Source organism: Mirounga angustirostris, unplaced genomic scaffold, assembly GCF_029215605.1.
Source record: "Mirounga angustirostris isolate CCGP_5_RB_7025 unplaced genomic scaffold, mMirAng1.0.hap1 SCAF_5, whole genome shotgun sequence".
NCBI lineage: Eukaryota > Metazoa > Chordata > Mammalia > Carnivora > Phocidae > Mirounga > Mirounga angustirostris.
The window spans coordinates 37,498,142-37,511,795 of NW_026991713.1; the positions used below are offsets into that span (position 1 = coordinate 37,498,142).

A 13,654-nucleotide genomic window follows, 5' to 3' on the forward strand; every position below is an offset into this window, starting at 1 on the left:
TGAGGAATGGGGCTTAACTACAATACAGGCTTGGATCAAAATCACATGGCTGGAGGTGGTAGAGCTGTCTCTTTCTGCGACAGAACTTCTTTGCCCTCAGAATTCCAAAGGAGATTGATAAATTGAATTCACGCATTAAACAAAGTCGATTGAGCCTTTACCAAATGCAGCTTGTGGCTGTTCTTGTCCTTGAATCCAAGGGGGCGGGGGTGGATTTGGTGATGTGCAGCTATTATGTTTAACCTAATAATATAAAAGAGTTGTTAAATTGCACACCCTAGAGACCCAATTTCAAATCTTTAGTTCCATCACTGCCTAGCTGATATTTTTCAATAAATTGCTTAATGCCTTTGTGCCTCTATGTCATCTGGGGAAAATAATAATAGCATCTGTCTTTTGGGGTTTGGGCAGTAAAAGAGTTCATACGTGTAAAGTGCTTGGAATGGTGCCTAGCACTAAGAGACACTATTAGCTCTTAGTGTAATCTGTGTGTGTGTTTTTTCCCTCTCCAACAGCTCTGGTTGGGAATGCCTGCTTGGTACGTAGCAGCCTGCCGAGCCAACGTGAAAAGTGGAGCCATCATGTCTGCTTTATCAGACACTGAGATCCAGAGAGAGATCGGGATCAGCAATCCCCTGCATCGCTTAAAGCTGCGACTAGCAATCCAGGAGATGGTCTCCCTAACAAGTCCTTCGGCTCCTCCGACATCCCGAACTGTGAGTCCGCTTATGCTCCTTCCCTCTCCAGTGCTGGGCAAATAGCAGCCTCTCTAAGTCCACAGAGCCAGACTGTGGCAGCACACATTTCAATGTCAGCATGAATTATTCCGAAGAGACTCAGCTTGCTCTTGATTAACCTTGCTGCTACTCTTAATAGGTTTTCAAGTGAGGAGCTGTGATTCCGATCAGACTTGAAGGCTGTGACCAAGATAGACTTTTGAGCTAGTTTCTAACTAAAGTCTACGTTTTTCCCCCAGGCAACAGTATCCCAAGTTTACTCTTTTTTAGGATGTTCCCTTTAAAAAAAAAAAAAAAGAACAGGAGATGAGCTGTTGGCATTAGTGCTTTCTGAAGATGCAATGCCGAACTCACTACTTCTTATGCAGTTTTCATAATTATGCAACTATGCAGATATTTGATATTTTATAAATACCAAGTGGAAAACCTTCCTTCAAATTCTCTTTGCTTCTCATTTATAAATCCCTATTCTTCTGATAATTGTGTCCCTATCCTAATGCTAGGAAAGAACAAAATGTCTAAAAGAAAATGCATGCCAGATGACAAATTCATATACTAAGAATAACTCCAAATAATATTCATTCTTCAGTCCATTCCTGATTTATATATATCTTTTGCTGGTAACGGATATGATTTCTGATGTTAACTGAATCTCTGGTCCCATGTCTTATGCAGAATAACAAAATATGAAAGAATGAGGTAAATTTGAGATGTGGGTAAAAGATAGAAAAGTGGTTATTACTTTATTGCAGTTTTCAGACACAAAACTAAACTTGAATATAACTTTTTCTCTGTGGCCTTCAACAGTCTGAAAGAATTGGCTTCATGTTTATTGCACCTATCTTTACATTCCTTCCCACCATACTAGATTCTAATGCCAGAAATACCAGGTCAAATTTAAAAAGGTTTTATCTTTCTTGCATAATTCCATTTTAACTTCTTCTAAATAAGATGTAGAGAAAAGATATAATTTAACAAACGTTATGTATAACATTATTTTAAAATGTCTATAATGTTGTATCCTCTAGCTGACGTGTTACTTAAGCTAAGAAATAATACAGAATATGTTTAACATAAAAGCTGAGTAGGCCATTAAAATAGATATTGTAAACCAAATTCAGATCTGATAGAGTTTAATTTCCAAGTGAGAGCGAAGCATCACAGCTGGTTTGTATCAACACTCTTTTCCTAAGAGCAAAAGCATACGTGGTTACTGAAAATGCAAAATTGGAGCCTTTGAAGTCCCAATTTCAAGAGGAAAAGTAGAATATATTTTATGATTTTTATTTAACATCCAAATCCATTTCTTAATGGAAAATAGAATAATTAAGCACTATTTTTCTAAAAATATCTAAGTGAACTTAAGAAATTTAAATCACAAACTATTAAAAGTAAGAGCATACTCAGTTGTTTAAAGAACAGTCAAATGTGGAGAGAACTTACAATGAGACTCTTCGCGATCTAGCGATCTAGCCTCAGTTCACCTCAAAGGCTTTATCTCCCCAGGACAGGATCCCAGTGACACAGAACTACATTCAGCTTGCTAAACTTTCATGCTTGTGGGTGATTGTGAGCTTTTGCAATTGCTCTTCACTCTGTCTGGAACATTCTTCCCACTCCAGGATCACCATCCTTCCCCAGCTCATCCTTCATCGAATGATTCGTGAATGTTTTTCCTTGAAAAAGCTTTCACTATGCACCAAAATCTGGTTTTTCCCTTCCTGCGTTACCACTCCATATACTTATAAAAACCAATTAAAATTTTTTCTTAATTTATCTTCCACTAAAGCCAACCAAGGATATTGTCAGTTTTCCATGGCCTTAATTCAGTGCCAGGCAAATTATAGAGAGTAGTCAGTAAACATTCATCTTAAGAATGGTGATTGTACAAGTCACTCTACCAACCAATGCAGAGGCTGTAAAATCCGTATGGCCTTGACTTCTATGCCCTTCTACCATAGGACAGCTATGGTAAAGAAAGTAAGACTTGCTCACCACTAGGTTTAGTAGGAGATGACATAGTTTAATTCCTCAATGTTAGGCAGAAGCAAAAAGTTATGGAATTCCAAAGAAACCTTCTTTGGAATTTGAATAAGCCTTCAAAAAGGAACTAACAGTTCAAAGACAGGTAATATATTATTAATTAATTATTAAAAATTACTAATTTTGTTCAATATTAACTTTTGGATAAGACACCTTTTCAGTCTATTTCTTTTATCTTTTTATAAAGATGAATTATGTCACATCATATATCATTTTATATTTTTCTTTTAAAACTTAGTAGTATAGCATGAACATTTTCCTCATATTATTAATATACAATTACAATATCATATCTAATTGCTGCATAACTCCTTCATGGAAATACCATAATGTATTTAACCAAATCCCTAATATTGTACATTTTGCTTATTTAACAATTTTCATTGTATTCACAATACCATAGTGGACGCACATATAGCTATATTGTTGCATAAACTTTTTCCATAGCAATATTTATGTATAGGGCATTTATATTCTTATTACTTTTAAATCTAAATCGCCAAATTGTATTGTGTAGCCTTTTCTTCATCCTTTTGTTAACATTGATTGTTACATTGCTTAAATTTATATTTTTAAAATTACTACTAAAGTTAAAATGTTTTCATATGCTTATTGACTTAGTATTTAAATGAATTACCTATTAGTAATTTTTTCCATTTTTCTAAAGGATACAGGAATATTCCTCTTTCTACTAATGTGTAAAAATTCTTTATTCAGAGAGGATATATACCCTTTACCAAATACTGATGCAAGTTACATAAAAGATAAATTGTATCTATTTGTTATAATAATAATCTACTGAATATTTTTTCTTCCTTTTACTCCACCACATGGAAGTATTTACTCATTTCTAATACATTTTAAATATGATTTGCTTTGCTTATAAATTTCTAGTAATGAATCCACCATATAAAGTGAAGACTAAAACATCTTAAAGTCATCACCTAAAGTTATATATTAGGATTCACATTTTATTTTATTTATTTATTTAATTTTTATTTTTAGAGGGGGTTGAGGGCGGAAGGAGAGGGAGAGAGAGAATCTTAAACAGCTCCATGTGGAGCACTGAGCCCAACGCAGGGATGTTATCGTGTCTCCCAGAACACTAATTAGTTCAGACCATACAAAAGTTTCTGTGTGTTCAGGTTTGGGTTCGTGTTCCTCAGTCAGGTGTATCTTCCTTATTTTCTCAAATTTTCAAGAGAAAAAGACAAGGTTGTTTACTTAGGCTTTTTTTTTTTTTTAAACTGAACAGAACTTCTGTCTGATTCTGCCTCCTTTCCTGTCTACATGAAATGGGCCAGACCACCAAAAGGAAAATCTAATATTTACATTTATTATTTTCTTGGGTCAGCCCTAATTTTCCAGCTTTCTGTTTCTTCTTCCTGAGCTGCTGTTACTGTGGAAAGTCTCTTACCTAATAGAATAAGGATGGAGATATCAGTTCATTGCAATATTTGGTTAAAGAGGGAATGTCATAAAGAATAAGTACATGCTTTAAATATTTTATCTTCAGTAAAAATATGTAAATGTTCAGGCACTTGTAAATTTTAAATAAAACACTTAGGACTTTTCTTTGAGTACAATTCCAATGCCTGGAGTTCTACATTATCTTTCTTTTATAACTTCATACATAAAACATCTTCAATTTTTCTAGTTTGAGTTTCTTTTTAAAGTGATAACTTCAGGATACTCAAAAAGCTATTTGAGTGCAGAATCCTCCTGGACATTTACAGTCTTTTCCCCAGACTTTGATGAAGTTGTATCTCATTGATAACATGTTATAAGATTTGCCTAGATCTGTCTTTCCAAGTAATTCAACTCAGTGTTCTTATGTGAGTGAAACTTATTTTCATTTTATGTAACATTTATTTAAATTGCCTAATTAAAAAATAGTGCAGTATAAAAAATGGGTTTGGGAACGCAGGATTCAGCAAATTCGAGCAGAAATGTGAGGCATAAAATAGGCATCAGTCAGCACAATATACATGGGAAACAAAGAGCATTTATGAAACAAAAGATTTACTGGAGTGGAAATTGCTTAACAAAATTTCTAAAGAAATTGTTGTAAATTTCTAATGAAATTGTGATAATATCCAACATCAGTGGATGCCTAAGTGTCAGGTACTGTTTGAAGTGCTTTACATGTTATAACTTATTTAAGCCCCACAACAACAACACTATGAGATAGGTACTTTTTTTTATATCTGTTGTATAGATGGGAAAAACTGCTGTACAGAGAGGTTAAGTGACTTGTCTAAGGTCACACCACCTTGTTGTTTGCCTCAGAGTTTATGCTACTATTAAGTACACCCTCCTGCTTCCTGCATCTACCTGTTTTCTTCTCTTTTACAGCACTCTTCCAGTCTGCTTTGGTTCCCCTTTCCATTATTAGTAACCTCATAATAAAGTGAGGTGCAATTGTGCAAATGCTAGTCTTCATATAATAATTCTCTTCTTATATTGAAAAACATAAAATCAGATGGGGAGAAATGTGGTTCTGGGCAATTTCGAATGTGAAAAGTAAATGTCAAGTTTATTTACTTTGTAACTCAATTATCAGGTAGAATAATACTGCAAAATGACCTAGGAAGTAACAGAAGTTACTTCCAGGTAGATAAGGTTTAGGATTATTCTGAGGTCTTGCTGCTTTACTTATTTTCTATTTCTGCCAGCAAGAGAAGTGATTATTTTCCCATAATTAATTTTCATGAGTTATCCCTTAAACTAATTTTAATATTTATTTTTATGTTGTAACTCTCTCCTGAATGACTTAATTAGGTAAGTGCTTTAATCCTCAACATCCGTTAGGAATCTTCCTCCTAGTTCTCATTTGATAATACTATCTATATATTCTACTCTGATTGGACTAAGGTGAGGCAATTGAGGCAGGTCAAGTACAATACTGAGGGAGGCATGCTCTGTCAGGTGCTGACCTTGCATTTGCACAGCCATGAAAGTGAGTGCTTCCTTAAGTTTAGTCCCCTTGACACCTTACCTGCTTTATCTTAGTCTCGGAACTGTATCAAAATTGATTATATTATAGTTTAAAATTTTCAGTATTTTTTTCTAGTATGAAGTACATTCCTAACCCACTTAACAGATATAGAATCTAAAATTTAGAGAGGTTTAGGAAATGTCCTAGGGTAGTAACTGAAAAGTGGCATTGCTAGAACTCAAGTGTCTTTATTATAATTTGGTAAATTTCCAGATAGTTGAAATTTTAGAAATCACCTATTAGATTCAGACTCTTAACCACACACACACACACACACACACACACACACACACACATACACACACGAAAATGACTATAGGTAGGTATTCTTCAGCTCAGAATTGGGTACTACAGCATAGACTGCCAAGGAATGAGTAAGTCATTTTTAATGGCTCTCAGAGAACCACAATCAAATTATGGGATCCTTGTCCTTTATGCTTTTCCAAGCTACTTTTTTACACTCTTTATCTTTGGACCCCAGGCATAGTATCCTCTGTTCTTTGGTTGCTCAAAGCCTCGCCCTCTAGCTATTCCTTAAGATATGCTCTTCACTGGAATGCTTATGCTCTACAGCAACCCTTTATGACTTACCCAGGTGAAAGTTCCATACCTTTAGCAGGTGGTGAGGAGAAAGAAATCTGAATAATTGACTTATGGCGCATGGGCTTGCTTATAAAATCAACTTGTTGAAACCTCAATGAATGTCTAAATGATTGGGTTGTGCAGAAGCTATTTTATGAGTTACTTTACAAGATTCTAGAATGGACAGTGTTCCTCACAAGTAAAACTACAGGTCAAAAGAGAACAACTAACATACAACTTAGGTAAGTTTGCCAGCTGTACTTAAGAAAATTGCCCTCAGTATATATTATTTTGCATGTAAAGAGCTACAGACCAAACCCTGGCTTCAAGCATCTTGCCCCTTCCAGAATATGATGATAGACTGGCCAATATAAACTTTAAGATAAACTCTGAAGGGGATTATACATGTATGAATTCCAGTATGAGATAATACGGGTCAAGTTTCTTACAGAAGGAGGGAGATCTTAATTATTTTGATTCACAGTTAACAGAGAAGCTACAAAAATCATTGTAAAACGAGACTGGCTTAAGTGAATTTCAGGTAACCATCACAGCAGCTCCCTTTGAACAAACAGTACAGCCATTCAGGCGAAGCACTGTGGTCTCTGGGTATAAAGGGTATGTGACACAGGAATGTTAAGTTCTTTTTAGTATAGTACACTCTTCACAAAGTTAATAAAAGCAATATATTCCAAGTGATTTAATGATTCATACATCCATATGCCTCTGTTATATTGAGCACCATTCCCAAAAGCTGGGAGTAGAGGGGAGGGGCTCTTAATAACATAGGCAACTCTGGTATTCAAAATAGTTCCTAAGTACACATAGTTTTATCTTATAGGGAAAAATTCAGATATACTCTAAATTCCAAAACGGTAGGAAAATGAGAATTTTGCACATATAAATTTTACATATATGATGGCTGTCCTCTGGGATTTTTTTAAGTAAGCTCTATGCCCAATGTGGGGCATAACTCCCCTTTGTGACTCACCTATATATATATATATATATATATATATATATATATATATATATATATATATATATATATATATTCTTATTCTATATTACGCTTTACTCATATATATAATTCTCTTATAAATGAGATTTCTCTTATATTGAATTATACTCATCAATTTAGTTTATATGTAGTTATTTTTCAAATTATAACATAATTTTTAACAGAAGGAAAATTAAAACGGTGCTATGTGTTGGTAGAAGAGGCCAGAGAGAGTTACGGTAGAGGCTCATGTTGGGGCATCAATTTTGCTACTTCCAATTCTAGACCCCTTCCAAAACAAGTTGTAAGCAATGTATGGGATATAAATTCCATTGTAACTATAGGATGGACGTACTTGGACAACCCTGCAATGTTCATAAGGATTTCTCAGTGAAATGGTGGAATTTAATGGGAAGTGGTTCCCTGTAGCCGTTCCCATCAACAATATGTCTGATCTGTATGTTACTAACTGGACTTTAGTTTAGAAATTGTGCATTATTCAGTGTATAGAGCAAATATCATGGGTTATCTTATTTAGAGAACAAGTGCGACTTTATAAAAGAATAGTGCCTGCTAAAAGGAAAATTTCCTTTTACATCATGTTCTTCTCTATAATGGTATAGGACACTGCTGAGAAATTGGGAAGCCTAGGTTTTGTAATTTCTGACAGCATTTAGTAAGGTTAAAAAAATACCCTTTAAATAAAAATAGCATTTTACTTCTTTTTCCTCTATAAGAATATAGGAAAACAACATACGTAGGGAATTATAAAAGGAAGAAATCATTTGGGAAAAACTGATATTAGTTTCCAGACAGTTGATGGTAGTGCTTTCTGCTCTGTATTGACCACCAATTTTCTCTTTTCAAGGACATTGAAGAATCAAAACTTTGTGAATGAAATACCGGTAATAGCACAACAAAGTAGCTGTGCTTTTGTTTTCTGAAGAAAAATAAACACATTCCCCTACAGATCAAATTTAATCAGTTCTTTATGATTACAAAAAAAAAAAAATTGGATCCAATAGCTCCCTACCTTTGAAATGCAAATCGTGATTCGGCCTTTTTCCTGATTGATAATCACAGGAGCATCATTTTAAATCTATCCCACAGGAGCTTCCCAGCATGCCTCTTTCTACTTAATCTTTTTAAGTAGAAGAAAAAAGGAGCTCTGAGCAAACCAGCAATGCTCTCTCCTGTGCATGCTGTAGAAGCAAGAGCACTGTCGTGGTGCTGTGGGGCTGGTAACTTACAGTATTGCTGCCTTTCTTCTTTACCACTGCTTCCCTACCGTGGACCCCACTGCTCCCCCCCGGGCCTCCTCACTAGCCTTCAGGCAACGTTTGGGTGACCCATGAAGAAATGGAAAATCTGGCTGCTCCAGCAAAAACGGTTAGTCTTATGGCTTTGTTGAACGTGAAGAAAAGTTATTTGGCTGCTATTGGGATGAAAAAGCTATTTTGTGTGTGACAGATCAGAGTAATGGGTATGTTTCCATAGCAATATGCATGAAAACTAATATTTTTCGTTAAGGTTTCATTTTACTGCACTTGAACATTGTTAATGAAACAGGGCTAGATGGTCATCATGAGTTTGTAATATGCAGGCAATAATCAAGAATTTTACAATGCTTATTTATCCATCTTGCAACCCTGGGAATTTTTAGTAACCGATATCACTTAGTATTGTGCATATTCACAGGTAATACATGTTATCAAACCCAATTAAACTGGTAATAGGAAAGTTCAGATTGAACACTCCTTTTTTTCTTTTTTTTTTTTTTTTTTTTTAAGATTTATTTGTTTATTTGAGAGAGGGAAAGAGGGGAGAGGTAGAGGGAGAGGAAAGAGGAGAAGGGGAGAGAATCCCAAGCAGACTCCTTACTGACCACGGAGCCCAATGTGGGCCTCAGTCTCACACAACTGAGATCATGACCTGAGCCAAAAATCAAGAGTCAGATGCTTAACCGACTGAGCCACCCAGGCGCCCCGAAGACTCATTTTTAATACAAGCATTTAGTTTCTTGTACTTTACCAATACAGAACTTAAAACTCCACCCCTCCAAAAAATATTCTGTTCATTTGATATTCAAAGCACAGGCTTAAAGAAATTTTTAATGGCTTTGATTATAATTGTCAGCTTTTAAAAATATAATATTACATATACTCATTTTTCATTTAAAGTAACCAAGTTGGGTATGTCATACATTTTATTCTTAGCAGCTTCTTTTAATTTAATGTCCTTTTGGTTGTATTCATATGTGAAAAATTGATTATCTAGTTTATGAAGGATAAAAATGCCAATGTCATTTTCTAACTATATTTCTAGTTCAGTTTGTTGGGTTTGGTTTTACTCTTGTTTGCTTTTGTTTGTTGTTGACCATTGCTGAAATCTGTTTGATTACCACAAAGCTTTGTTAGAGGGAAACAGTTACTTTTTGTACTTCATTAATTTACTTTATGTTAGATTTTTTCATTGTGTGTATGTGTGTATGTATGTATACATTTACATGTATCGTATACTTGTATATATAGAATCAGGAATTTTTATTGTAGCTTTCTTTTTTACATTTACATTTGGAAAACAACATACTTTTAAGAATTAAAAAAAGATTTGGAATGACCAGATCAAATATATCATGAAAAGCCCATATGTCATATGTGTGTATGTTTAATTGGAATTAACTAAAAACTACATGGTTGCTCTCGAACTGCTAAATTGATTACTGTGAGTTTAATAAGGATCAGTGTATTTATCTACTTAAGTCATAATTAACATTTTCAATAACAAACAATTTTGCTTCTGCTAGAATAGTTTTACTGTTTTCATTTGAGATTAATTATATTCATCTGCTTTATTAATCATTCCCTGCTGCTAACACAGAAAGAATCTGAGGAAGGAAGCTGGGCCCAGGTAGGAAATTCATATGCTCTAAAACAATATCATTTAGTATGCTATGAGGATATAAAGTAAGAAACTGTAGTATGTCGTAATATTATAAATCTTCACTTAGCTTAGGGTTAAGCTAATATGTATATTTGAATTTGTTATATTTAATACTATATATGTCTTTTTAAATCACCATATTTTGCAAAGAAAATGAGTATCATTTCATACCTGGCCTCTTTCAAAGGGAAATTTTCTTTCTTTTTCAAAAGAAGGAACTGTAACTTAAATTTCTCTGAAATTGCCCCTGAATATATTTAATCAGGAATCATTCAAGTTGGATATAAAAGGGGGTGTTAAAAAAAACCTTACGAAACATATGCTTTAAAGTATAATGGAAAGCCTGGGCGGCCTGGGGTCGAAGGCCATGTGTCAGCATGAGACTAAAGGTCTGAAGTCACTTCCATTAATTGAGACAGCCATATGAGACAGGCATCTGTACTTTGAACAAGCATGTGTGTTTGCAAGGAAGCTGCACATTTTTCAGCATTCCCACATGACATACAACCAAAAGAATTAATGCACGTGATTACGCATCTGATTCAAACCTTTGACTATAAGAAAAACTTGGTAGTTATTACTAGGACCTATGTTTAAACATTCAGTAAATTAGGGTGGTATTTGGTTTTGATTTTGGTAAGAATTTCATCCTTTTTAAGAACACACAAAAGAAGGGGAGAGCCTGAGACTTTCATTAGAAATACATATTATAATTACAACCCTTGAATTTGTTGTGACATAAAGAACTGTAAAATTAGTAGATAGTAATAGTCCTTTTTAACAATTGGTTTAGAGGTGATAGTTGACTTCAGTTTTCATTTTGGCTGTCATGAACAATGCTTGGTTAGATGAGTTCTTTCATATTGTTATATTAAATAACTAGATTATTTCTTTGTTTTTTGACCATACCCTGCTTCTTAAATACAGAGTCTATACTGATTGATTTCTAAAAGAGACTGATTGTTCCCCATGACCTTTATGGACCACTGGCTGCATGCTTCACTAGATAACAACAGTGTCCACACAAAGCTTCAGCATTCTGTCTCTCTATACTTGTTGCTCCTTTCTCTATTTGTTTACCAAGGTCTCTACTTTCACGTTGAGATTTGCAATTATACCATAGTAATGGTAATAGTAGCATAGAAGAGATGGTGGAGTATTAGCAGACAGATAAAAATCAATTAAATTAAATAAACTTACCTATACAAAGAATCTTTAAATTCAGCGTTTATATTATGCCATTAATCGTTTTTTAATTTAAAAATGCATATTTGTATATAATGTAATTTCTTTTCAGAAAACAAAACAAACACAATCATTTCCTATAAGCAGGTACCATGATACATGAACCCAGAGTTCCAGTTTATCAAATTAAATCAAATACTTAAAGGCTAGATATTACTTCTGCTTTTTTCCCATATATGATAGTAATCAAATGTCAGTTATCATAATATGCAATATCCTCCTATTACCATCTCATCTTATTGGCTAAGAAACTTGACTGCTATAAAACAATTCTAGTGTCCGGTTTTTCTACAGACTCTGGCTTATGGAGATATGAACCACGAGTGGATTGGAAATGAATGGCTTCCCAGCCTGGGGTTACCTCAATACAGAAGTTATTTTATGGAATGCTTGGTAGATGCAAGAATGTTAGATCACCTAACAAAAAAAGATCTCCGTGTCCACTTAAAAATGGTGGATAGTTTCCATCGGTAGGTTTTTTCCAAATAATAATTAAAATGAAACGATAAATAATGTATATATTACTAGAACAAAAAGATGTCTAGGAGATAGAGAATTATGCTGTTGAAAACATCTGTGTGCATATACTTGGCAAATATTTTCATGCAGCAAATTGCAAGGACTATCTAATGTAGAGCTTTGTACATATTATGAGCTCAAAGTTTATGGAACCACACATGTACACAATTCTCCTGCAGTGTAAATCTTTTTTTTTTTTTTTCTGTATCTTTGGGAAATTCCATGTTTGTGATTTGTACCTGTGTATGTTTTTATTTTTATTTATTTATTTATTTATTTTTTAAAGATTTTATTCATTTATTTGAGAGAGAGAATGAGAGAGAACACATGAGAGGGGATAGGGTCAGAGGGCAAAGCAGACTCCCTGCCGAGCAGGGAGCCCGATGCGGGACTCGATCCAGGGACTCCAGGATCATGACCTGAGCCGAAGGCAGTCGCTTAACCAACTGAGCCACCCAGGCACCCTGTGTATGTTTTTATATTAGGAAATTATTTATTAAGAATAAAATTAAGTCAGTTTCAACTCTATAAATATATATATATGGTTATAAATTATATAATTTAGGTATATACTAGAAAAAATTTGACAGAGCACTGAATCCTAACCACTAGACTACCAGGGAAGCTTAGAAAAAATTTGAGAAGGAATTTTTCTCTGAAGAAAATGTGTTTTTTTTGTTTTCATATAAATATTTTAATATTTTTATTTGTGCATGAATTTTCAGAAAAAAATACCGAATGGATTGTGAGACAGCCATAAGGACACATGAATAAAATGAAACCTCTTTTTTCAAGTTGTTTACCATCTAGGGTGAAGAAGCTTGTTATAATACCATGTCATAAATGTCATGCTGGTATCTTTGGAGGTTATGTGAGAAATTGTCCGTTGGATTATGATTCTTTTTTGTTCACTTCAAGTTTTTATTTATTTATTTTTTAAAGATTTATTTATTTATTTATTTATTTATTTGAGAGAGAGAGAGCACACCGAGCAGGGAGGAGGAGCAGAGTGAGAGAAGTGACTCCCTGTTGAGCAGGGAGCCCAATGAGGGGCTCAATCACAGGACCATGGGATCGTGACCTGAGCCGAAAGTAGACGCTTAATTGACTGAGCCACCCAGGTGCCCCTCAAGTTTTTGTTTAAATTCCAGTTAGTTAACATATAGCATAATATTAGTTTCAGGAGAATTTATGGTTCATCACTTACATACAACACCTAGTGTTCATCACAAAAAGTGCCCTCCTTAATACCCATCACCCATTTAACCCATCCCCCACCCAACTCTATCAACCCTCAGTTTGTTCTCTATAGTTGAGTTTGTTTTATGGTTTCATATATAGTTTATATGATGATAAATTAATAAATATAAATTTAGATGATTTTGGCTTGCAAAACCCTATTTGTTCACACCCTGTCCAACATTTAATTAGTGACTGAAATGAAAATGGTATAAAAAGTCAAATATGTTGATGACATAAAGTTAGGATAAAGAGATAATAATTGGAGCTCTTCAATTAAATTTATGGAGATGTTTTGAATCTTAATGCAGTTGTTGACACTGTTGGATTAATTTTAGTATAGATAAA

At 34.2% G+C, this 13,654-nt stretch overlaps 1 protein-coding gene across 5 annotated transcripts in view; it reads left to right on the forward strand.

The window, feature by feature from the left end:
- The window catches only part of PPFIA2 (PTPRF interacting protein alpha 2), a 476,257-nt gene that overhangs the window by 447,511 nt on the left and 15,092 nt on the right, over positions 1-13,654 (forward strand). For all 5 annotated transcript variants that reach the window (XM_064590837.1, XM_054506898.2, XM_054506899.2 and 2 more), the window contains 3 exons: positions 516-716; positions 8,687-8,749; positions 11,825-12,018. In XM_064590837.1, coding sequence (XP_064446907.1) covers positions 516-716; positions 8,687-8,749; positions 11,825-12,018 — 458 coding nt within the window. The remainder of the gene's footprint in view (positions 1-515; positions 717-8,686; positions 8,750-11,824; positions 12,019-13,654) is intronic.